Below are 24224 nucleotides of genomic sequence, written 5' to 3' on the forward strand. Positions count from 1 at the left end.
AATAACCAAGCACTGATGTATTTTAGTATACAAATCTTGATCAAATTTAATAAAAAACTGAAGATATCTGCCATGTCTCTTGAAAAATGAGTGTAGTTCTGTATTATATGTTTTTATTTGATTTTATGCATTAGCAACAGAGCACACAGATGAGTGAGTTTGATCCTCTGTTGTAATTACAGTGATTTATTTTTAAGTGCGTGTTAGAAAAAAGGCATTTCTGTTTATCCCTTTAAGAGCTTGTTAATGGTAATTTGTGGTTTTATTTTGAATCAGTAATACAAGAAAAGAATATATCTTATTACTCAAACATTTACTACCAAACTTAACAGCTAACAGTAATATGCCAGACAACATAGTTAAGCTCTGAATGTCCACTTGGGGAGTCAGCTAGAGTGTTATAAGAAGAGCTTACAGTTTGTTCTTTTACACATTCAGGATAAGAAAGATGCCCTACTATGAACAGGATGATGCAAATCCATGATTGGACTGGATGATCTTGGAGGTCTTTCCCAACCGATTCTATGATTCTTTCCACCTGCTTTTTTAAAGGATTTTTAATCAAGATATTCCTTTAGCCTTTTAAAACCAGGAGAAAAATGAACTTTTTCCATAGGCAGATAAATTTTGCCTAAGTTTTTTAATTCATAGAAATTGACTGAATTTTAGAATTTGGGTTAAATTAAGAGCCTTCTTAGAGCATAACCAACCTGTCTAAAACCCAATCTATTAGTGCCTTTATGGGTAAAAATAACAACAACAACAACAAAAACCACTAAAAACAAATAGTGAACCAAACTTAACACAGGCAAAATCTCTTCTAATTTTGGCTTTTACAGCCCATGTTACTGATCTAAGGCAGTAGATGACAGCACATTTCTTAGCTCCAAACTGTCACAGAAAGTATGGATTTGGATTCTGACAAACAGCCAAAGGAAAGGAGATGTGTTGTGTAGGGTGCAAATGAGGAAAGATTACTTGGCTGGCAGTCAGTTGTGCTCCAGTCATCCTTTGACAGGCTGAAATCTCTTCAGAACTCAAACAGCAGATTATGGTTATATTAATCTAATGACATAAACTGCTTTCAAACTTCACAGAGGGGGCATAGCAGGTTATATTTGCATTTTAAGTACTGAGCTCTTTTGAAAATTGAGTGCTGTGCTTTGATCTGTGTTCCTCTGAAAATGCCAGCTGAGAATTTAGGACAACAAACCTTGTGTCAGAGAAAAGCTGAAGTTACTATAAAGCACATAATTTTACCAGAAGCTTTGAATACTCTTATTCAGCAAATTTGGTTTAGAAATGCAGAGCTTGGATATTCCTATAAGTTCAAGGAAGTAGACTCCTAGATCCGTACTTTCTAGATACACCTGACCATTTTCAGACAAGCCACTTTTGACTGGGGGTTGTTCAGCAGTATTAGAGTACACATTACTCCTAACAGATGGTTGAACCTAAACTGACTGATTTTTCAGTCAGTGTGCTTGTACATGCATATATCAAATTCTGCAGTGCAAACTGCCACTGAGGAAATTGGAACTGACTGAGTGTTGACTGTTGTGTGAACTTTAACACTAAGATGGACAAGTTTGGACTTTGTTCAGATTTTATTTCCTCTAATATTCAGTTATAACCCTTATCTATTTCATTACATATGAGATGTAATTGTATTGACACGTGACCAGAGATGTTTCATAAATTATTGAAATGATTGTGATGAAAAGTAGTGTATCAGTAAAAGTTGTATTTATTTATTCGGACGAACCGGTACTGGTAAAGTACTGGTGCTTCCTAATTTTAGATATACAACTCTAACTTACAAGAAAATTCATTGTGATAAAGTATTTTTTTTCTCAATCATATTGATTACTTATTATTTATTTATTTTCATTGTTTATTTATTTATTTATTTATTTATTTATTATTTTTATTTTATTATTGATTACTTAAGATAACTACTTATTAAAAGCTTTTTTTTTTTTTTAATGTGAGAAACATGCTCCAAATCAAAAATTTCTAATCAGGCAAAGATCTTTATGAACAGCAGTTTATACATCATTGGAATAATTGCCACACACCCCCTACAGACAAGGGAGAAATTGCGCACCTCGTCAGTGAGATCCACTCCGTTAAATACCCTGGGTCCAACATAGGTAATACTTCTCCTGGTACTCATTTGTTGAGTGTTTCAGGTTCACAATCTTCTTGATGCTGTTACTACAATACAAGGTCTGTTACCAACCTACTGCTTTTAGGTATGTTCTTTACTTTTATATGGAGGGCAATGTTTCCAAAAGTTAGCACATTCATTCTATCCTGTGCTAGGCTCTCCCCACCCTGCATATTTACCTTACTTTGTATCTGCGCCAATTTTACTGTGGTCAGAATGCCCTAGTCTCAAGTTTACTCTGTTCGGAAGCTTTCTTTGTGAAAGAAAACAAACCTATCCTACACTACATAAAGAATACTGGAAATTTCCACTGCAAAAACACAATCTACCGCTCACAATTTCCCCTCTTTTTCACCCTTTTTACGTTTTTGCACCAGACTATGAAACACTTCTAATATAGGAAAACTATTTTAATAGTAAGACTTGATGGGTGACAATAATAATTTATCAAAACTAATCATCTCACTATTTTCCATACTCTAATATATATATGATTATTATTAAGAATAACAATTTCTTCACCACTGTACAATTCATCCTGGTATAAACAGGTAATAAGTCTTGAATCAATGAATAATGAGATTGTAATACTAAGGAACGTGAGGAAAATGGGGAACTTAGCTATAGGGTTTGCATTGTCCAAGATCACCTTTTGAATTTCAGTGGGTAAAGCATTTCCTTTACCTTCTACAACTAAGAGCTAGGAAGATATTATTTTGAGTTATGGCAAGTGCATCTACAATTAACTGGTGGTCTTTTATATTTGTTCTTTCCCACTGAGATAATACATTAGATAAGAACTGCTGGTTGGTTCCCAGTGCTGACAAGGAAGACTGCAGGGTTGTTGCAATGCTCTTATAATACTTGTTACATCTGATACCCCACCTTTATTCTTCATCTTGCATTTTCCAGTACTTGGGGGAGTCGGCCAGCACTATCCTGGCCCCATTCATTTCCTGAATACATTTCATTACTGTTCTGAACAGTAGTTAAAAGGTTAAGCCCCTGTTAGAATTAGAATTTGGTCCCATATGCCCAGTATGTCCAGTGTGGACATGGGACCATGACCAGTCAGCGAATGTGATAGGGTCAGCATAAGCAATTACAAATATTAATCTGAAGAAGATACCTGTCTAAAACAGTGACACTAATGATACCACAGGGATCTCAGGGAAAGGAGCAGGGTGAGAAGGGAACTGGTGAGGCACAGCAACAGGATCAGCATTCATTAGCATCTGGAAAACAAAAGAGAGAGAACTTCCTGGTTCCAGAGAAACCAAGGTTAGAGGAGGCATAGCTGGAAAAGAAAAATAAATGTTCTGATCCCAAATGAACCAAGGTCAAAAAGTAGGTGAAATCCAGATGGATAATTTTGTTCATTTTCCCCTCATCATCTCGAGTCTTCCAGAGTTAAGATGCTCTTTGAGGGTTAAAGGGACAGAACCAATGTGGGGCAAATCAACTAAAATTGGTTGTCCCAGGGAGTAATTGTCCCAGTATGCAGCACTTTGAGTAAAGGACCACAGGGCACAGTGGTTGCCAGTGGTGAAAAATATTCCAGGTCCCCAGGTAACCCTCAGATTCCTTTTCAGTCAACAGGATTTGACATCCACACTTTCCACACATACTCTTTCTCTGTCTTCCTGGGAGTGAGACCAAAATCTTTAATTTGGCCAGCCTGGTAGCAGAGTAGGGGACCTCCTTGATACTGACATCAGAATACCTACCTTCGCCCTCTTCATATTCATGTCCAGTTTCTATCAGAGGGCAAAGAAAAGTCACCAGGTTTTCTAGTTTGTCTTTTTGGGCTCTCTCATCCTCCAGACTTTTTCCTGGATACAAGTCAATACCTGTGCAGCTGGCATTAATCTCCCTCTCATTTACTTACTGTTCTCTAAGGGGAGAAGGAGGACTTTTGAATGTTTTTCTTTCTCTAACTGTTCGCTAAGATCTTCTACTTGACCCTGCAGGGACTGAATAATTTGAGTTTCTGCCATGTGCTGCTGGTTGTGGATCACTACAGCAGCAGTAAGAGCAGCTACTAGAACTGCACAAATGATTGATTTTCCCTTTCCCTCCCCTGTACAAGTTTGTTTGTGGAGGGAATTTATATGAATCATGAACCATGACTCTCTCTAAGTTGGACCAGTTATTCCATTCCCACCCCATGGCACTATGTTTTTCTAAGGGGTCGAAAAGCAGATTCCCATTTAAGTTAAGTCCCGGTATTCTATGAATTTAAGATGACCAAGAATTAATCAAACCGTTTTGCTAATGGGTCTTCCATTAACGATTTCATTTTGCTTTTAAAATTTCTTATCCCACTAGTAAGTGGGAGATTTACATACCCTATATCTCCTAGTAACATTGGAACTTCCAAAAAATGCAATAAAATATTAGTTACATTCATTTACTGTATTTAGTTTTGATTTGCTTTATGTTGCAGTGATTATAATTTGACTATACAAGAACTAGAAAAAATATTTAATAGAAAATAATATTAACAGTTAATGAGGAAATCTCCCTTATACATTTTATAAATTTATTCTCCAATAAAATATTGCTTGGTTTAATCTGTTGGGTTTGTTTTGTTTTGTTTTGTTTTGGTTCGGTTTGGTTTTATCTCTTTTAACCCCTTCTTGGCTTAATTTTTCATTCTATAATATAATCAGTGCCCAAAGATAATATTTAATAGAATATTAGGCTGTCTTTCAACATGCTTGGTACTTTTACTTGTACTAACATCATGGATGTTACTCACAGGGCTAAAGTGCAGATTTAGGTCTGGCTGGTATGAACTGCAACCCTTATTACAAAGTACCACACATATTTCTCTGAGTCATAAAACCTTTTATGGTTTCTACGTGCCTTCTGGGTTCTCCATAAGATATATTTGTTTTCATTAGGTTGTATCAGATAATAATTGTACTTCTTGCACTGGCTCAACTGTGCCAAAACATCACTGAAGAGAGATCAGAGTGTGGTAATTATCCACTCCACAATTCTAAACTGCTTTTAGAACACAGTGTATGGACTCTTAATACTTCCTACCAATGCCAGTATGTAGAAAGGCAGATGATCCAGGGGATTCTGGTGCTGATGAACAGACACATAGGTCAAGCATCATCAGTAGAAGAGTTTTGTGGTCTTCTACAAAGACCGTGGATCATGAGAGATTCAAACAGTCTTATCAAAGTGTTTCACAAGCCATTCAGTCATTCACACAATTGCAGTATTTTCCCTAATTGGCAACAACATGACTGCTAGCATAAAGCTTTTCTTGTGTTTGAACAGCATTTGTCTGAGCAAGGATTCTAGTAGGATGAAATTACAGTTCATTTCCACAGCTATTTCAATCCTTGAGTTCCATAGTCAGCTCAGCAGTGACTGTGGTCATCTGGGTTAGCTAGTGTTAGTTGTGATAATCATTATTTTGTGTCCTCTAAGAGTCCATCAAATTTCTCATATACAATTGGTGATCCCAATAGTGCCTACTCGCTTGCTTGGACTGAACTTGCATGTGAGAAAAGGATAAACTATTTTGTTGTTTCTGCTAATGAACATCTAAATATAAATAGTTAGCTATTGAGGAGAAATTAAAAACTCTGCATCATTAAGACTGATGTAAACTGTCTTGGTAAGGTCTGTTGTAAGCTTCTCCCTGACCTCCAACTGTTTAGATGCCCATCTATCAAATACCATGGAAGCTGACACTTACTCACTGGAATAATACCAACCTTGTCAGCAAAAGCTCTGCCATGCTTTGCTGGGGGAGGTGAGCAAGCTATTGCTTGACTCAACAGCTCCCAGCCATGTTTTGTGGGTACTGATGAATAAATAATTGTTAAACCATGAAACTGTCTGCATCATGCTTTGTTCCAGATTAAAGGTCCCCTACAAACAAGACCCAAAGAGAAGCCTAAATACCAACAGATGTATTAATCTGACTAGCAAAGACAACTAACCTTGTCACAGGGACTAAATTAGGCCATTGGTTTCCAAGCAGCAGAAGTTGATCCAGGCTAACAAACTGTCTGGCAGAGTCTCTTTATTCAGTCAGCAGAAAAAGTATTAGCAGTAGTGGGGCTGAGCAGATTACCTAACATAAGTGCTTTACTTGGTACAGCTACTTCTCTTTAGTGAACTATAGAGGGAACCAGAAGCTGGAAACCCTTCAAGCTCTCTGAATAATTCATTGCTCCCTTGAATGTAGACATTATATTATTTGAAGCAACCAAAGTAATTGCAAAGCATTGTCTCCATCAACAGCAGTGCGACTTTGGTAGTTCAGAAATTCCCATAAAATGTTATTGGAGTGATTCCATCTTTCCTAGTTGGCAAAGAAAACATGAAATTCGAGCTAAACAAAAAGTTGAGGAAAAAAACAACACTGTTGAATTTTTGTCTCCTGATCTCCTTCAGACCAGGCATTTTGCCTTTTCATTTCTTGGTACCCAATGGGAAACATGAAGGAGGCTGATACATCAGTTTTCACCGTCTGCAAACTAGGAAGGAAAAAAGACCAATTTCATTGCGTGAAAAAATCTAAAGTGATAGCAAAGGCAAAAAGTTCAAAATGTCATTACCTTCTGTCAGAAATGGATCTTCAAGAGCAGATAAAAGCTGATCATGTCCCTAATGTAAAATAAACTAGGAGATGACAAGAAAAGATATTTATAGTGAATAGAAGGAAAGTGCTTTGCTTTGGAATCCAGCCATAAGGGAAAGTGCAGCTAAGGATAATTCATTTCAGAATCTTCCCCAGGCTGTGTTAGTCCTCCTGCAGTTTTGCAGAATAATAGAACCAAAATGTTCTTTCCTGGAGTTGCAGGTTCAATTTCATTGCTTTCTTTCTTTATTTCATTTTTATTTATTTATTTATTTATTTTTAATACTACCATCTAGATAGCAAGGAGTTATGCCCCCATCTATTACCCCAAGATGGACAGATGTTCTAATATCTGGAAGTATTAGCTAAGCTTTGGTTTATTATATATATGTATATTATATCTTTTATACATATAAAAAAAAGAATGGCCTATTCCCTTTTTTAGGAATTATGTCAACAAATCTTACAAAACAACTGGTCAACGTGAGAAACGGTTGCCAGTATGCCTGATTCAAAGCCCACAGAAGGAGCATCTTACTTACATCAGTGTTACTGATACCACTGATGTTAGCTGGTTGTGAAGCAGGCACTAGGGGATAGTGCTTACGTATATATTTAAATATTTAAATAAAACAAAACAAAACAAAACGCATATTTGCTACATTATGCATTTTTGCAGGATATTTCAAGTCTTATTTCACTGTATTTATTCCAGCTTTCTGAGATATATTAAGTATATATACAATCACAATCTCCTAAATACTTATTTAATGTTTAACGTGTTAAGAAAACATGTTTAAAAGCGATTTCCTAACAAACTAATGCATATTGTTTAGTTTCTGCACTTACAAAAATACTAGATTATTTTTAAAATCTTGTCAATGTTTAAAAAGAAGCTAAGACACATAAAATCTATGCTGTTTCAGCAGATCAGTCTTCCTAAAATCAGTGGTTTACTTCCATGCTTTAAAAAGTCTTTGGATGGGACAGACAACCCATCAGTGTAGAATAGTTTTAAAATATTGTACATGGTTATGAAGACTAAACAAGTTAGACTTTGAGGGAACCATATTACTACAGCATTTTGAAAATCATTGAGAAAACTTAACTTGATGTATAATTTTAGCTTTGATTCAGTAAAGCATGGAAACATAAGCTTAAAGCTAAGTATTTTCAGTCATACTATTTTTTTGTCCTCTCTGTAACGTACAGACAGCATGCACGACTAAATAGAGAACATGCTAAGAAAAAAGATTCTGCCGTGTAGAGGTTTCAAGTATGACTGCTTATTGTTTGAGAAGATGGACCGGGGAAATGGAAATCTGTTGAGAGAACTATGATACTTAGCAGACAGTGATATGATGGCAGATTTGAAGACCCATCAAAAAATTAAGATCAAATGCACTGTTTATTTTTTCTTAATGTAAAACAGATGGCATCTGGACAGACAAGAAATGTGAGTTTATGTCACAATCAGGAAAGCCATCCACGTTATTGCTGTCAGGAACATGGTAATGTCAAGTCAATCTCTAAGTGAAGAATAAGAAGAATAAAAGGTCCTCCCTCTGAGGAATTTTTGTCAAGCCAGAGAGATTATGCATGGGCAAAAATGGTCTAACAGCTTGAAAAATACACTTGTAAAAAAAATAAGGTGTCAATAAAAAAGCAATAATATTTATATATATATATATACTTATATATATATATATATACCCCATTTATTTTATTTTATTTATTTTATTTTATTTTATTATTTTATTTTATTTTATTTTATTTTATTTTATTTTATTTTATTTTATTTTATTTTATTTTATTTTATTTTATTTTATTTTATTTTATTGTNTTTTATTTTATTTTATTTTATTTTATTTTATTTTATTTTATTTTATTTTATTTTATTTTATTTTATTTTATTTTATTTTATTTTATTTTCTGTAGGATAGAAGAGATCATATGGCCAGTCAGATACTTTGACTTTGACTTAAGTAGATTTTTGTCCCTGTTTTATATGAAAAATTTTCAGAATATAAATGTTGCTATGCAGAAACAAAGCATTTTAAAATGTTTGTCAGAAGGCTGACATGAAAGGTCTGGTAACTGAAAAAATGCCTGTGGAATTTTATTATAAGAATTGTATTTCAGTAGAAACAATATAACTACAGAACAAAGGCTAAGTGGCAGTCCATAGAATTGTAGAATAATCTATGTTGGAAAAGACATCTAAGATCACCAAGTCACCACTAACCTTTGTCACGGTTTTGTGGTGTAGCTGTCAATATTCTACATCATAACATCATGTGCAGTATGGATCATTGGAAGGTTCATGCGAATGGCAGCGTCCCGAGTACTCAGCTCTCAGAGGAGAACTACATATCCCAGAGGACTTTGCAGAGGATGGTTCCCTGACCATGACATTTCCTGATCGGGAATCGAACCTGGGCCGTGGGGGTGAGAGCGCCAAATCCTAACCACTAGACCATCTGGGATATGCTGTTGTTCCTTGCTCGAGCTGGGAAGCATGTGTGTCTAATAGCTGAGACTTCACAGAATCACAGAATCATAGGGGTTGGAAGGGACCTCCAGAGATCATTGAGTCCAACCCGCCTGCCAAAGCAGGTTCCCTACACCAGGCTGCACAGGTAGGCATCCAGGCAGGTCTTGAATATATCCAGAGAAGGAGACTCCACAACCCCCCTGGGCAGCCTGTTCCAGTGCTCCAGGTACTGTACTACTGTCTACTACTAAACCATGTCCTTAAGCACCACAACTCCACATCTTTTAAATAGCAGCAGGGATGCTGACTCAGCAGCTTCACTGGTCAGCCTGTTCCAATGCTTCACAACTATTTGTCTCACTCCAATTTATAGGAGGGAGAGAAAGTTGCTTCACATAAGACTTATGTTCTAGACCCTTCACCAGTCTCACTGTGTTTTTTTGGACACGCTCCAACACCATGATGTCTTTCATGCAGTGAGGTGCCCAAAACAACATCATATTTGAGGTGTGGTCTCACCAGAACCAAGCACAACAATCACTTCCCCAGTCCTCTAGGCTGCCCTATTTCTGGATCTTAATAGATTACAGTCAGAAAACCATCTAGGATTGCACGACAAGGAAATTATTTCTCCTGCTCTACCTGTCACTGTCAAGGTCTCTGCACTGATATCAAAGGTAATTAAAAACCATTATGAAGATCTGGGGTCTCAAAATTGCAAACTAGAATGAAATATAGAAGGTTCTCTCAAATACGTGAGTTTAGGAAAACACGTCAAACTGCTTGTCTCACTCCAATTTATAGGAGGGAGATGAGGTTCTTTTCTATATGTATACCTGGTGTGAGATTGAGAAACAGCGGTTCAAATGTTGAACCAACCAGTTCATTACAAATCTTAAACAGGAAGATGGGGAAGGGGAGGATAGACATTTTAGGGTGATGGGGAAAGGAAGGCAGAAGATAGAAAAGAAGCAGGAATTGTGTGAAGTGGGGGTAGTCCACTAGGATCCAGCAGCGGTCTCATTGCACTCTGTTCTGATAGTCCAAGGCAAATGCACAGGGAGAGAGCAGCAGCAGTGTGGCTGGTCTTGGGTAACAAGTGGGTAGCAGGAAGAAGCTGCAGGGTAAGTCCAGGAGGGAGGCAGCAGGACTCGGGTAGCAGGCCCAAGAGAGTCCATCAGCAAGCAGGACTTCCATAGTGAGGGATCTGATGACAGACATCTTCTTGTTCTTCTTCAGCATGCAGGCTTCAGGTTGTGAGGAATCTAATGTCAAAAACCTTCTTGTCATGGTTGCTGATCCCTCTTTTATTCTCCTTTTTTCCTGCCCACGTGACATCTCCAGGTGCTTGGGTAAGAATCATGTGAAGCACCCCCTGAGATGGCCACCTTCCTCAAGATGAGCCCACCAAAAAGATTGCTTCCCGGCCATTAATCTGCAGCTTGTCCTTCTCTTGTTGCTCCTGTCCTTGTCCATCTGTGTCCCTCAGACGAAGGATTTTGCAAGCCTTGACCAGGACTTGCTTGGACTTGTTCATCTGTGTCCTTCAGCAAGCTTTGAGTCAATGGTATAAAAGAATAATCTCTTACACTGTTGTAAATCTAAAATGATACTGCAAGGATAAAGCAAATAATATGCTCATCATATGGTTGGGGCAGGAAACAATACTCTTAAATTGTAGCAAGAAAGAATCAGGCCAGGTGCTTATTTTCTTTTAAGGATCCTGAGGCACTAGCACTGAGATTTTTATGTAAGTTCAGAAAGACTTAAAGACTGAAATATATATAGATTTTGTGCTAGGTGCAGATATACTACATAACCTTATCCTTCCCTCATTTCCCATGATCTGAGTAGTTGGTAAGGTGACATTTAACACTGGTATAAAGGAGTAGGTTAAACAACTTTCTTGGAATATAAATGGAATTTGAGTATCTTCTTCCTGTAATGGTCTTTAAAAATGTCAGCATTAACATATCGCATTGTATAATGGTAGATGTAAGAGGTAGTGTAAGTAAGTATGGAAAGAGGTTTTTTATTTTTGTGAGCAGAAAGAGTTCAAATGTCTCCTTGGAACAAATGGAATATTAAGCCTGTTCTGTAGTTGACATCTTTCAGGACAGGAACAAGAGATAAATCTGATCTGCAACAACATTACTGACATTAGCCTACATACAGCCAGCCTATGTAGCCTACGTAGTCCTAATAATTGAGTGGAATCCGGCATAATAGTAACTCAATATCTCAAAGCAGTGTAGTATAAAAATTACTGCTGCATGTATGAGAGAAATACGTGCTTGTGGCATATCACTGTCTGAAGAACTGGCTTTCAGTAAAGCAGTGCTTCATTTTTTAGTTAAATTGCATCATGATTATTTTTAGAGTGGGTATTTCAGCACTCTCTGTATGTTTCACTAAAAAGAATCTGATGTGCTGGAGAACACATGTTTGCAAAATGGCCACGGAAATACTGGATGAATGTTGTTACTGAGCATGCCATCTTCTTTACTGACACTATACAGTTGATATGTTACTGTTTTCTCAATTTTTGTTTTCCAGTGATTTTTAATCTTGCATAGAACTGTTTTATATATTTCTGTAAGATAATCTTTTAATCATTAATATTATAAACCTAACTTGAAGTTCTCAGTCCCATGTATGCAGTTTTACTAACAATACAATTCTAGGCGCTGAATAGGCCTATCCAGTATTTCCAGAGTCGATGTTTACTTCTGTATAAAAGCAATCCGACCACAGGAGGGCAGTGTTGCTCTTCACCAATCTCGTTATATCCTCCGTGCTTTGGAACGAAAAAACAAAACTGCCAAACAAAACAAAACTCAGGTTTAAGGGCGCAGTGCTGAAAACGGCATCCTTATCGCTGCTCCTAGCATTGCATCTAGTGCCCAAGCCTAAGAGCTTAGAATTAGGGAAAATGTACAGACAAATTCCCACAGACAGCTGTGTTTCTGATGTACATAATTTACCAGTGGTTAAGCAGCTATACAATCTGCAGGATGTTCCAGTGATTTGCTCTTTTACTTCTTCTTTTTACTATATTGAACCTATGCATTTTTAATAGAAAGAATAGATTTCAGTCTGAGCTACACTATTTGGAAGCAGTGAATAATAAAGTATATTTCTGACAGTGACATTGTTGATTTCCTTCTCTAGGGTTCTGGTGTTGCTGTTTTGTTAGTGTTACAGGTTCTATGAAATTTTAGAAAACCACTGCAAAATGAACATTGTTTTGTAATAAAAGCTTCAATTACCAGAAATTGTTCAGCTTATTCTTAAAATCCTACATTTTGTTCTCTGAGTAATTACACTCTTTTTTTTTAATAACTTCATCCATTTGAAAACTGATAATCATTCACACTATAAGAGAACATTTCTGTTTTGTGATAAAATGATTTCCTCACTATATAAAGATTGAGAAAAAAACAATGCATTCCAGACAGCTTCATGAAATACTTGATTATGAAGTCATGCATATACAGAGGTATTGGCAAGACTATTCAAATCCTTGGAAATACAGTAACATACTGAAATAAATTCAATAAAATTATTTATGTGGAAATCTTCTTGATAAAGATGGTCAAGGCAGCAAAACTAACATTATTATTATTATTACTAATTACTATTATCATTATTCAAAGAAATGGAGATAATTTTGAAACACTAACTCTCACCTTCAGTACTGCATATTAAGATGAGACAAGTATCTTGGTTCTGCTTCTGTACTGCCTGTGTAAATATTTCTTTTCTATCAACTCCAAGCATGTGAAGGAGTAATACAACAGATTATAATGATTCACATTTTCTAACAATGAATAAAACAGGTACAAAAAATATTTATGCAAACTTTGTTTATACAGTCCAAAAAAGATCTCAGAAGGGTTTTCATCTCCTGCATGGTGGTGATTTCATGCACAATTAAACATAGTCTTCTCTACACAATTTTTTATTGAAGCTTAACAGAGGTAGATGGGAAACAAAGTTATGTGAGACTTCTAGTTAGACTGTTGCTCCTGGGCAGAACAAAATAAGAGCTAGCTATGGCCGTGAGACTGATCCAGCCACATAGGTTTTAGGAAACTATTTTAATCACAAGAGCAAACGTGACTGGTTTGTGGTGGTACTCTTCCTCCCCTCTTTCTCCCTTCCTCCCTCCTTTTTCTCCCTCCCTCCCTCCCTCCCTCCTTTTTCTCCCTCCCTTCCTCCCTACCTCATTCCCTCCCTCCCTACCTCCTTCTCTCCTCGCCTCCTTTCCTCGCTTTCTTTCAATTCAATAATTAAATTTCTGCTTGAAAAATCTTTTTCATCTTAAGTAAAGATAAGTGAATCCATCTGAACTCTGAATACATCTGTCTGTTCCTGTTTTTCCACTCATTTTGCTTTTATCTCCATTTTTAAAAAAAACTTAGGATAGTGAAAACTAACATTTCGTGTTGGACAACTGGTGACACGTGATAAAGAAGGAAGTCTCTCTACATTTCTTGATTTCACATGTACAGGAACAAGAAATGATCTGATACTGATTCCGGACAATTTTTTCATAGCAATAAAAATGCCCAGAATTCAGCCCTGTGCATCCTCCACCACTTTTACATTGTCCTCTTCCAGCCTTCTTGTCCTATTCCAAGATCATTTCGTCTGTTATCACTGTGTTCCAAGTTTAGTGAATGGAGACTAGTTTTAAACTAATGAAGGGAAGATTTGGATTATATTTTAAGGGAAATTCTTTCATCAGAAGGCAGTGAGGCACTGGCACAGCTGCCCAGAGAAGCTGTGGTGTCCCATCCCTGGAGGCTGTCATGGTTTTGTGCTGTTGCTGTCAATATTCTACACCATAACATCATATGCAGTATGAATCATTAATTGAGGGTATAAATAGTGGAATCATGTACAAAGGAAAAAGGGTTAAAGAGAAAGTAAGTTTATGTTTCTAACTGAACGATATGGATTGCTAAGGGAAGGTTATAGGGTATTAAAGGTGTTTGAATGGGACAAACTGTTTTGATGGTATAAGAAAGTGTAATTGAGGGTATGTGGAAGTGTGGAAGGTTCATGCTCCAGTTCCGTGGAATGGCAGCGTCCCGAGTACTCAGCTCTCGGAGGAGAACTACATATCCCAGAGGACGTCACGGCCAGAGATGAATCACCGGAGGAGGACATATATAATCTCGCTCCCAGGCTGGAATGCTCTCTTCTTCTTCTCTCGCTCTCTGTGTTCCAGCTCTGTCATCTCTGCGCTCCAGCCCTATCACCTAGAATTAACAGTAGGCCTCCCGGTTTTCAGGGATTTTCTCTCTCTCTTTCTCTCTCTCTCTCTCTCTCTCTTGTTTGATTTATTAGCCTCAATTATATTGTACTACATTGTGTTATCTTGTATTCCTATATCATATTTAGTAAAATGAGTTTCCTCCTTAGATTGCTGCCACTGTTTTTGTCCATTCCCTTCTTTCCCTTCATTTCTGGGGCGGTGGCCCCTGTCACGGGCACAAGTAAACCTAGGTAAGCCGTGACAAGGCACTCAAGGTGAGTTTGGATGGGGCCTTAGGCAGTCTGAGCTGGTAGGGACAACGCTGCCTGTGGCATGGCAGTTAGAACTGGATGGTATTTAAGGTCTCTTGCAACCCAAGCAATTCTGTAACTGTCATTTGTTAGCTCCAAAATAAATTCCACCCTACTTTTCCATTTTTTTTTTCATTTCTATGCATTCATGTTGAACCACACTGAATGACATGAGGAAAATGACAAAGGTAAAGAAATATTCTATCATACTTTCTCACTATAAATGGGTCTTAGGCAGACACACAGTAATTAATTAGTACATAAAGACGCTTGATTCACTACTCTTCACCTTTGTATGAGAAAAACTGAGAGCTAAATAGCCGTAAGTGACCTAAAATTATTCCTCTAATCTCTGATGTTACTGCCATCATTAACAACAAAGGCTTTGATTTTAAGCACAGTAAAGGGAAAAAAAGCCACCAGTTTATAAACAGTACCTCCGTAATTCATGGATCTAGTTGTGTCTTCTTATTACTCCTCTATTTCTTCAGACTTATTTTAAAGTAGGGTTCAATTTTACTCACAGTGAAGGCAAGTGAAATCTGCTGTCTTCATCCATTATTGTGCATGTAATTTTTTACACCTTGATTTTACTTCAAATTTTGCTGTGTCTTGTTATTCTTTTTTTGCTAATAGCTCTATACACATCACCAGTATGAATGGTTAAAAATGTTGTTATGAGGGAAAGGACCAGACCTTATGTGTAAAGCCAAGAATTTATTATTAGGCCAATAAAATGTTAACAGTAATGAAAACAAAGCAGTAGCTAACTCATTTGCAAAAGAGTAACACTCACAGTTCAGCCAATTTTTATTTGTGCTTTCTTTAAATGATGTATGATGATAATATATTCACATATCATTATTTTTTTTTTTTCCCCATTGGCTACATCAAGAATATACTCTGTTTCAGATATAAATGTTTATCTTAATTATTGGAGTAACCATTAGAACACCAAATCCCTACAGTGTGAAAGAAAACTGATGAAAAAACAGAGATACCTGATTCTATATAGGAAAGATGATTGTTGCTAAGTTAATAGATAAAAATATAATGAAAAAAAAAAACCAAACACTTTATGTATCTTTTAAACCCACTATAATTAACTGTAGTTAGGCAGCAGGAGAAGATTTTCTTCCACAGTCAGGTTACTTTTGTCACTGTATCCAGAAGATACAGGTATGGAAAATGATTAGTAAAATTATCTTTTTTAAGACAGCTACTGGAAGAGAGGACTTCACACATATGGTCAGTCATGATTCTAGGAGAATGAATTAGATCAGACCAGAAAAGTACAGTAGTTTGCATTTCTTTAACAGCAGTGGTACTATTTAACTGTCTTACTCATCCTTTTCTTATCCCCCACAGAATTATCCCATCAAACAACTTCAAGCCTTCCCCTGCTTTTATAGCAACATCACTAGTGTCTTGCCAACTATTAACAAGTTTGATCAGCCTGTGGTCATTGCAGGGAAAATAACAGTATTTCATCCATTCAAATATAAACTGTGAACTCATATATACCAAAACTGGTGGAGAGGTTTAAATGAGTGTATAAATTAGTTTTTGGGGCAGTCTTTGAAAAGTAGGCAAGAGATGGGGAAAAAAAAAAAAAAAGTACTTGTCCTAAAAAGGTAAGTATATGTCAATAGAAACAAAAAGCAAAACCAAACCCACATATATGTGCAGGCATTGGCCATGGTGACTCATATCTGCTGCATTTCTCACAAAAGTTCTAAGAAGTCATGAACAAATTATTGCATCATATTTCTTACAGGAAGTTATAGACAGAATTTCCAGGGTCAGCTGTGACATTTGAGTTACGGAATACTTGTGGAATACCATTGCAAAAATGGCTTTGTTTTTGAAAAGGCTGAAAAAGGTATCTGGACTTTGTTTAGTACTTTTGAAATAAACATTTGGTGTTAAGAGATTATATATAGTTTCCTCCTAGGTGAGCAATAGAAGATGTCAATAGAACATCATTCGTATATCTCATTTGAATAGAGAATGCATTAGAATAGCCAACAATCTATGGCTCCTTTTGTAAGTCTTTATTTCATTTGGTTTCATGTCAATCCATAGGCACTGAAAATGCTTTTTCTTTTTCCACTGGGGGTTGACAAGTGTGGTTCTTTAACTTATGAACAAACTGTTCATTTATCACTGCAGTGAAAACAGGAATGTTATTTCAGGTACTCGGCAGGAATATGGTGATGATTGAGCTACCCTTTGATAAAGTGCATGCCCTTATAATCTCCGCTCTGAAGATTATTAACAGCATAGAGTTCACATGAGGTGATAAAATTTACAAACAACTACTTATATTTTTCATACAAAATGGAATATATGATACACCTGCTGAGATAAACAGTTGCTGACTAGCTGAAAAGCTAAAGGTTGCCAGATGGGCATTTGCACATTCATTACCAATTTAGCACAGCCTACAGCATTTCATACTTTTTCCCCCAAGCTCCCTATGAATTCTTTCTGGAAATGTGATGACAGTGGAAATAGAATAGAGCACTAATCACTAGTGCTAGAGAGTCTGCTCATTCTCCTTGGCTAGTGATTCTTTAGGGGAACCTTGGTAAACAAATTATTCAAGCTAATGCGCAAGTATTTAAATAACCTGATGATCTTCAGTGTCAGTCGCACCTATGTTCATGGAAACTAGGTCTCATAGTTGACACTATATTTACTATGATGTCCAGACAGATAATACTAATAAGACTGATATAATAGACCAAAGAAAATTATAGGATTAGTGTTACTGAACAGAATGAACAAAAATTTATGTTTACACAGAATTAATAAGTCATATGCTAGATGTGCACACATCTAAATAATGGATTTCAAAGACAATTTAATCTAAAATTCTTGGCAGTATTTCATTTTTTCAGGATCTTATCATCCTTCCCCGCTTCTCTGTTAATGACAGATCAGATTATGAAAAACACTCTCTACTGTCTACAAAAGTGCACCAAAGAAATATTTACCTCACGGATACAAAAGAAAGCTTTTTTCCCCCTTTTCCAGAACTCTGTATGTTTTAAGGAAATTGGGTCATGATATGGGAATTGGGAAACAAAAGTAGACAGTTATAAATCTTACTTGATATGTATCTCAAATTTCAGTTAATAGCATATCTATGATGCTACAGATAAACAACAGGGTATTACACTGGGTGTTAAGAAATAATAAGCATAACAAAAATGTATGACAGTGAACAAAGCAAATAAGCAAGAACATTCACTTCAGTACTGAAGAAAAGTAGGTACAGTGGGAATGAGCTATGGTTTGACATGACTGCTGAAAACGATTGATTTTATCTTCACATTTCAGTCATATTTTCAATGTGACAAGACCCTGAATTTTGTATGCAATTTCATTCCATGTGTTTCCATGAAGAATAAAGGGCCATTTTTTTCTGCCTTTCTTTCTTTTTCAGTGTCTTTCTGGCTCAGTATTCTTGCTTTCTGAGTTGCTTAGCCATTACATTACATTAAGTTCTTTTCAACACAACTTGTCAATTCTGTAAGCATTCTCTTTCCAGAATTCAAGTTACTGTTACACGTTATGACTACATAACTATGACTGTCCTCTGGTTGCCTGCTCCAATTTTGACCTAAAACACATTCTGTGCTATGGTCTGTAATGGACACTAGGGGATGAACTGTTTGATCAGAGTCAGAGGAATGGGTTGGCAAGACTCAGTGCACAGGAAGGAATATGTTACTGTGTAGTCACTGCCACTAGCACCTTGCTGTCACCTAGCAGCTATCATCTCCTGCATTCTTGCACTGTAATAGTGTGGAAGTTTCTTCAGAATTCATTGACTGAATTTCCAGATATAAATACATCATCTTACCCATAAAAGCTTTTGAAGTAGATCAGCTTGTGAGGCTTTCAAGCTTCCTGGTGCAATACTGGAAGGGAGGGAAGAATGAGCACACTTAAGTTTTGCCCAGGCAACTGTTTTGTACACAGGCATGCAAATTACAAGTTAGAAATTTGAGAATTTGTGAGAGACTTCATGAATTAAAGAAGTGATTAATTTGTGAATTCATGTTGATGAGGCATTGTTTGATGTGTGTGGTTTTATTTTTGTTAAGGAGTTCATAATATAAGTTTAATTTACAGACTACATTGTCCTGTAAATTCAAATGGACACTATGTAAAACAGGACCTCATATTTCTCTGGTACTTAGATGGTATTTCCTTTGTTTAAAACAAATAATGATGCTCTGAACATTCACATTAACTACATTATTAGTTAGAATTAGAAGCAAGAGCCATGTGGTCTGTGAAGCTGTTAATGATTCTTGCATTCACAGACCGGGTGGAAAAGCAAGATAAGGCACCCTTGGAACTGCTGCAGTAAAGCTTGCATTGCACAAAGTTGAGCAGAAGTTGGCATATCATGTTATAAAAATTTGAGATGGCTCTCAAGTAACCTACTAAACATGTTTATAATGCACCATGCTGCTTACTTCCCCATGTTGCTTACTTCCTGTGAATAAATCTGTCCTTGGAATTTTTTTCCTTCATTTTTTATTTATTTATTTACTTATTTACTTATTTATTTTTTCCCTTCCTGTTCCTTAAACTCAGCAAATAGAGAGGACATACTGCCTTAGGTCTTCCTCCAGAAGTCCCTGTCCTTGCTTTGAAAGCTGGTTAGTATTCAATGGGCTCATATTCCCTGCCAGATTTGGGAAGGTCATTGCTGAAGATTAACTCTCAAATGAGACCTTCTGGAAGGCATCAGCATTTTTGTTACATAATGCCATGTGCTGTCATAGCTGCCTTGAAAATATGTCTGTGCAAATCACACCTCCTCCATCACTCCCAAACTGGTTTTAGTCAAGACAAGTAGCTGAGTGTGAATTTGATGTTTTAGACTAGCCTGAGACGTGTCATTTGTGGATGTTTATGCCAAAAATTTCTTAAAGGACCATGTTAAAAATAATGCCAGTGTTCCTCCCCCCAGCATACAGCAGTACACAGGTTATTAATGACATTTCAGAACAGGACATGACCTCTCATCACGTCAGTATCTGAACTGGCAATAAATACAGCTTGTTCAGAAACTCAGGCTGACAGAATTCTTAGTGGTTGTATTCTATTTATTAAAGTGATAGCCATTTTATTGCGTACTGGTGATACAGAAGAAGCTATGCTGTTTACCCCCATGTACATCCTTTGTATAGAGCTTAACACTAGGCATATCACCTCTAATTTAAATCCTGTCCCCTACAAAGTCATATTTCTCTCTTTCAAAGCCTTTCCAAATATATACAACAAATATATAAAAGAACTCCCAAGCTCAAAACAGCTCCAAGCTAAATGTGAGAGTATCAGTAATGACTGGTATATGAAAATGAGAAAGTGATACATTTTAGTCAGTCTAATACGTGTTGATATCAACTCACTGAGTGCTCAGTAGTTCCCAACAAACTGAGTTGCTCACATAGTTGTTTAACATAGAATTAAAGCTGCAGAGTGAAAAAACAACAACAACAACAACAACAAAAAAAAAAACAACAAAAAAACCTCATATAATCAGGCACAAGGAGCTGCTAGTCTAATAAGTTAGCTTCATAAAGATTGTTCAAGAAAAAGTCTGAAAAATATCTGAAGAAGAACAGAAAAATACTTAAAACTGTTGAACCTTTTTTTTTTTTTCCCCACCACCATCTAGCATTATCCTCCATTTTCAACAGTGAACTTAATAGAGATTAATGGCATAAACAAAGAACTCCTATGATACCAGAACTTACTGTCTGTGAGAAATGAAGCAGGGAGAATAACCTACAAAGTGATGCATTATTTAAGCATTGACCTGTGAGACGGTAACCAGCAGTTTGACAATAAAAATATAGCATAGATTTCTGGGTCACACTTTCAGGGAGGATATTTTACTGCTCTGTAAAATAAGATTATGGAACCAACAGTGATTGTTCCTGCACTCTTCCCCAGATCACCTTTGCTTAATAATCCATCAAATCTTAAATTACTGTTCCTGCAGTTTCAGCTAGAAATCAGACCATCAGAATACACTGTTCTTGGGTCAGTCTTAACAACTGTATTACTACTATGTGTGTGTTCAGTTGCACTTAAGCAATTCCATCCCATCCACCTTACTTTCATCAGAGAGCACAGAATATAATCGAGGAAGGTTAATTCTGCAAGGCATGCTGAGTAGCTGAAATTCTTATTGGTCTTATGCTCCGTTGGCATAGCTTTTGCAAAACTAAACATTTCTGAGAGAATTCTAATAAAATCAACCCCACTCTTACCTCAAAATGTACTTTAAGTACATGGGTCACTTTTACTTTGCAACATTTTGGAACATATTTTGTAACCTAGACAAAATATGCTTGGTCTACCTATACAAAAACTAGATGGCATGGGGAAAATTTGGACAGTAGGGATATAATTACACACTGTGGTAGTGATTGTACTAGGATACAATACAGCTAGGATCAAAAGAATGAGCAAATATTTGGAAGTTACTGATTTAGGGTCATTCAGCATTTTTACCTACCAACTTTTTAGAACAGCACAGCAAGCAGAAGTAGAAAAGCAGACAACTATACTTAAAGAGGAGGCAAAAACTGTGTTTTGAGTGAGCTAATAAAACACAGTAGTTGTAGAAAACAGCAGTGGGGTACAGAGAATGGGGAAATTAGAAGTCAGGGCTAACTTCTGCTAATGAAGAAACACTGAGCAGCTGTCTGTCTCTTGTTTCATTGCAAGCAATAGCAGAAGGCTCTCCAAATTTTTAGGCCAGTGATTCCCGAGCTATGGTACAAATGTTATTAATGATATGGGATCTTTCAAAATAGATTATAACTCTCTAGAAGACCCCAATTTTTTATTTTCTCATGTTGGAAAAAATAATAATAATAATAATAAAAAAAACAAAAAAAAAACAAAAACAAAAAGTGTTTTTAAAGTAATTTCTCTCTGTGGACTCACAGCATGAAAATGTTCAAGGAAATATTGCCTCACAGGTATTTTTGAAGATGATGACAGATTTTACAATAGTTCATGCAGTTACCTTTTAATAAGCAAGTTCCCTTCAGCTTGCAGATTTCAGATGTGGCTTAACCCTGGGGAGCAGCTAAACCCCTCACTGCTGTTCGCTCACTCCCCTCTCATTGGGGTGGAGGAGAAAATTAGAAGGATAACAGCGAGAAAACCTGTGGTTGAAATAAAGACAGTTCAACAGATAAAACAAAATCAGTGGTCAGATACAAAAGAAAATAAGGAATTCATTTGCTATTTCCCATTGGTAGGAAAAGTCTAAGGAGTTTGCAGGACTTCTACATACACACCACTTACTTGGAGAAACAAACACCATAATGCCAAGTGTCCTCCCTCATTCATTCCTTCCCCCAGCTTTTATTTCTGGGTCTCTTCCAATCTCTGACATTCAGTGAGTCTGTGATATGGTGTGGGACATTCCTTGGACCAGTCTGGGCCAGCTGTGCTGGCTGTGTCCCCTCCCAGCTCCTTGTGCACCCCACCTCCTTGTTGGCAGTGTGAGAAGCAGAAAAGTCTTGGGATCTGTGTGAGCCCTTTGCAACCATTAAAACCTTGATGCACTATCACCACTGATCTGGTCATTAATCCAAAACACAGTACTATATGAGCTGCTATGAAGAAAGCTAACTTTGTTCTAGACAAAATCAGTACATTTCACTCTCTTACATGAGCAGGCACCTTAAAGAATATTACCTTACTTTGGAAAATTGGCTTTTATTGGCTGTCATCTTAGCTAGATAACTCAGACATGCACAAGTTCATGGTTTTAACCTCCTATGAATTCTCCTTAGGCAAACAAATATTTCTTCAATTGCTTTCAACAAAGTAGTGTGATTTGTATAAATACATTAGAATTGTCTTTGAAATAAAGTAGTTCACAGATACATCATTTTCATGGGAGAAAAGAGTTCTAGTATATTTTCTATCATTAACTTTCCATAAGATGTTAAAAATGCCATGTCAGCTGTTCAGAGATCTAAATGATGTTTTCACTGATGAGCCAGTTTAAGCAAAAAGGGTAAGGTTAGATGAGAGACAGAATTTCCTATTTGGTTGTAATTTAAGCAATATCAAAAGTAAATTGGGTTATGTAATTTCATTTCAGGTTTTTGTCTTGAAATAAGTATTGTTTCTGGACCACAGTGTCAAAGAAATCGAGTGGCACAAAAACATGCATTTCATCCTGTGGATGGTGCTCATGGACTGTGAGAAAACGAGTGACTTCTAAAACCTATGTCTCTGATAAAATTTTAAAGGGAAATTCAGATTTGTTTGTTCCATAGCTGCAATATATTCAGAAGGCAAGACTTGAATAGCCAAGGTAATCTTAAAATGATTCAAAATGCTCTTTATTAAGCACAGGTAGCAGTTTACATAAGCTTAGTACCTACTCACATAGCCACCGGTAAGTTCAACAAATATAATATCTTACCTGATGAAGGACAAACTGAATCTGCTAGGGAAGAAGAGGGGTATTACAGTTCCAGAATGGTATCTGGTACATACAGTTAAAGCTACTGTTTCAGACAGCACAGTCAGTGCACTGTCCTATTGGAGGCTTTTGACCATATCTCTTGCTTTCTCTCTCTCAGCATCCTGTGACAATTCCCTCAGTCTCTAGCAGGGAGGGCAGAGGATGATGATGAAACAAAACTCAAAAGCTACTAAAAACTCAAAAACTCTCAAAAACTCAGAGCTACTAACTCTGAAAATGGCCTCAGGGTTATTGTGCAGTGATTCATCTTTTTTGATGGGTAAGGGAGAGAGAAAATGCAGGAAAGAATACATGTGGATAGCTCCACATTTGGTCTTTTGCCTAATGTAGCATAAAATACTCAGATCTTTAGGGATAGCCAAGGTCCTTATCTTCACCTTGGATGCTGAAGAAGGACCACTCAAGGCCAAACAAACAGAAAAGGAAAAGACAATTCCACAAAATGGAATAAACAATGAATCTGAGGAAGAGTAAATATAGAGGTAACCGAGAGAAAATCACTTGAAGAGAATTGCTTGATATTGACCCAGAAGCAAGAAATAGTAACTTCATCCCTGACTATATTGCCAAGGTAAATTCACAGAGAGTAAGGAGTGTGGAAGATATTGCCCACCAGGGAAAAATCAACATACGTTTCACATGAACATAAATTTCAAGTCTTCTGTGCCTGTAAAGTCCTGAAAAAAATACAGCTAGAATTGGAAGAAATCACATCTGAGGCTGGACTTCATTTATTTCTTCACATTTACTCACAAATGCTCCTTTTCCATTTCTCTAATGCAAGTAACACCTTATTTAACAGCTACTGTGTTGTCACATTCATTCAGTG

At 36.7% G+C, this 24224-nt stretch overlaps 1 protein-coding gene across 1 annotated transcript in view; it reads right to left on the minus strand.

Annotated features, from left to right (window-relative positions):
- The window catches only part of TMPRSS15 (transmembrane serine protease 15), an 84993-nt gene extending 61217 nt beyond the window's left edge, over nt 1–23776 (minus strand). Inside the window, exons 1-2 of the mRNA XM_015880660.2 lie at nt 21914–23776; nt 18719–18776 (exon numbers count right to left, since the gene is read on the minus strand). Of these exons, the coding sequence (XP_015736146.1) occupies nt 18719–18722 (4 nt within the window). The 5' untranslated portion in view covers nt 18723–18776; nt 21914–23776. The remainder of the gene's footprint in view (nt 1–18718; nt 18777–21913) is intronic.
- Between the last annotated feature and the right edge of the window lie 448 nt (nt 23777–24224).

Source organism: Coturnix japonica, chromosome 1 (genome assembly GCF_001577835.2).
Source record: "Coturnix japonica isolate 7356 chromosome 1, Coturnix japonica 2.1, whole genome shotgun sequence".
Lineage (NCBI taxonomy): Eukaryota > Metazoa > Chordata > Aves > Galliformes > Phasianidae > Coturnix > Coturnix japonica.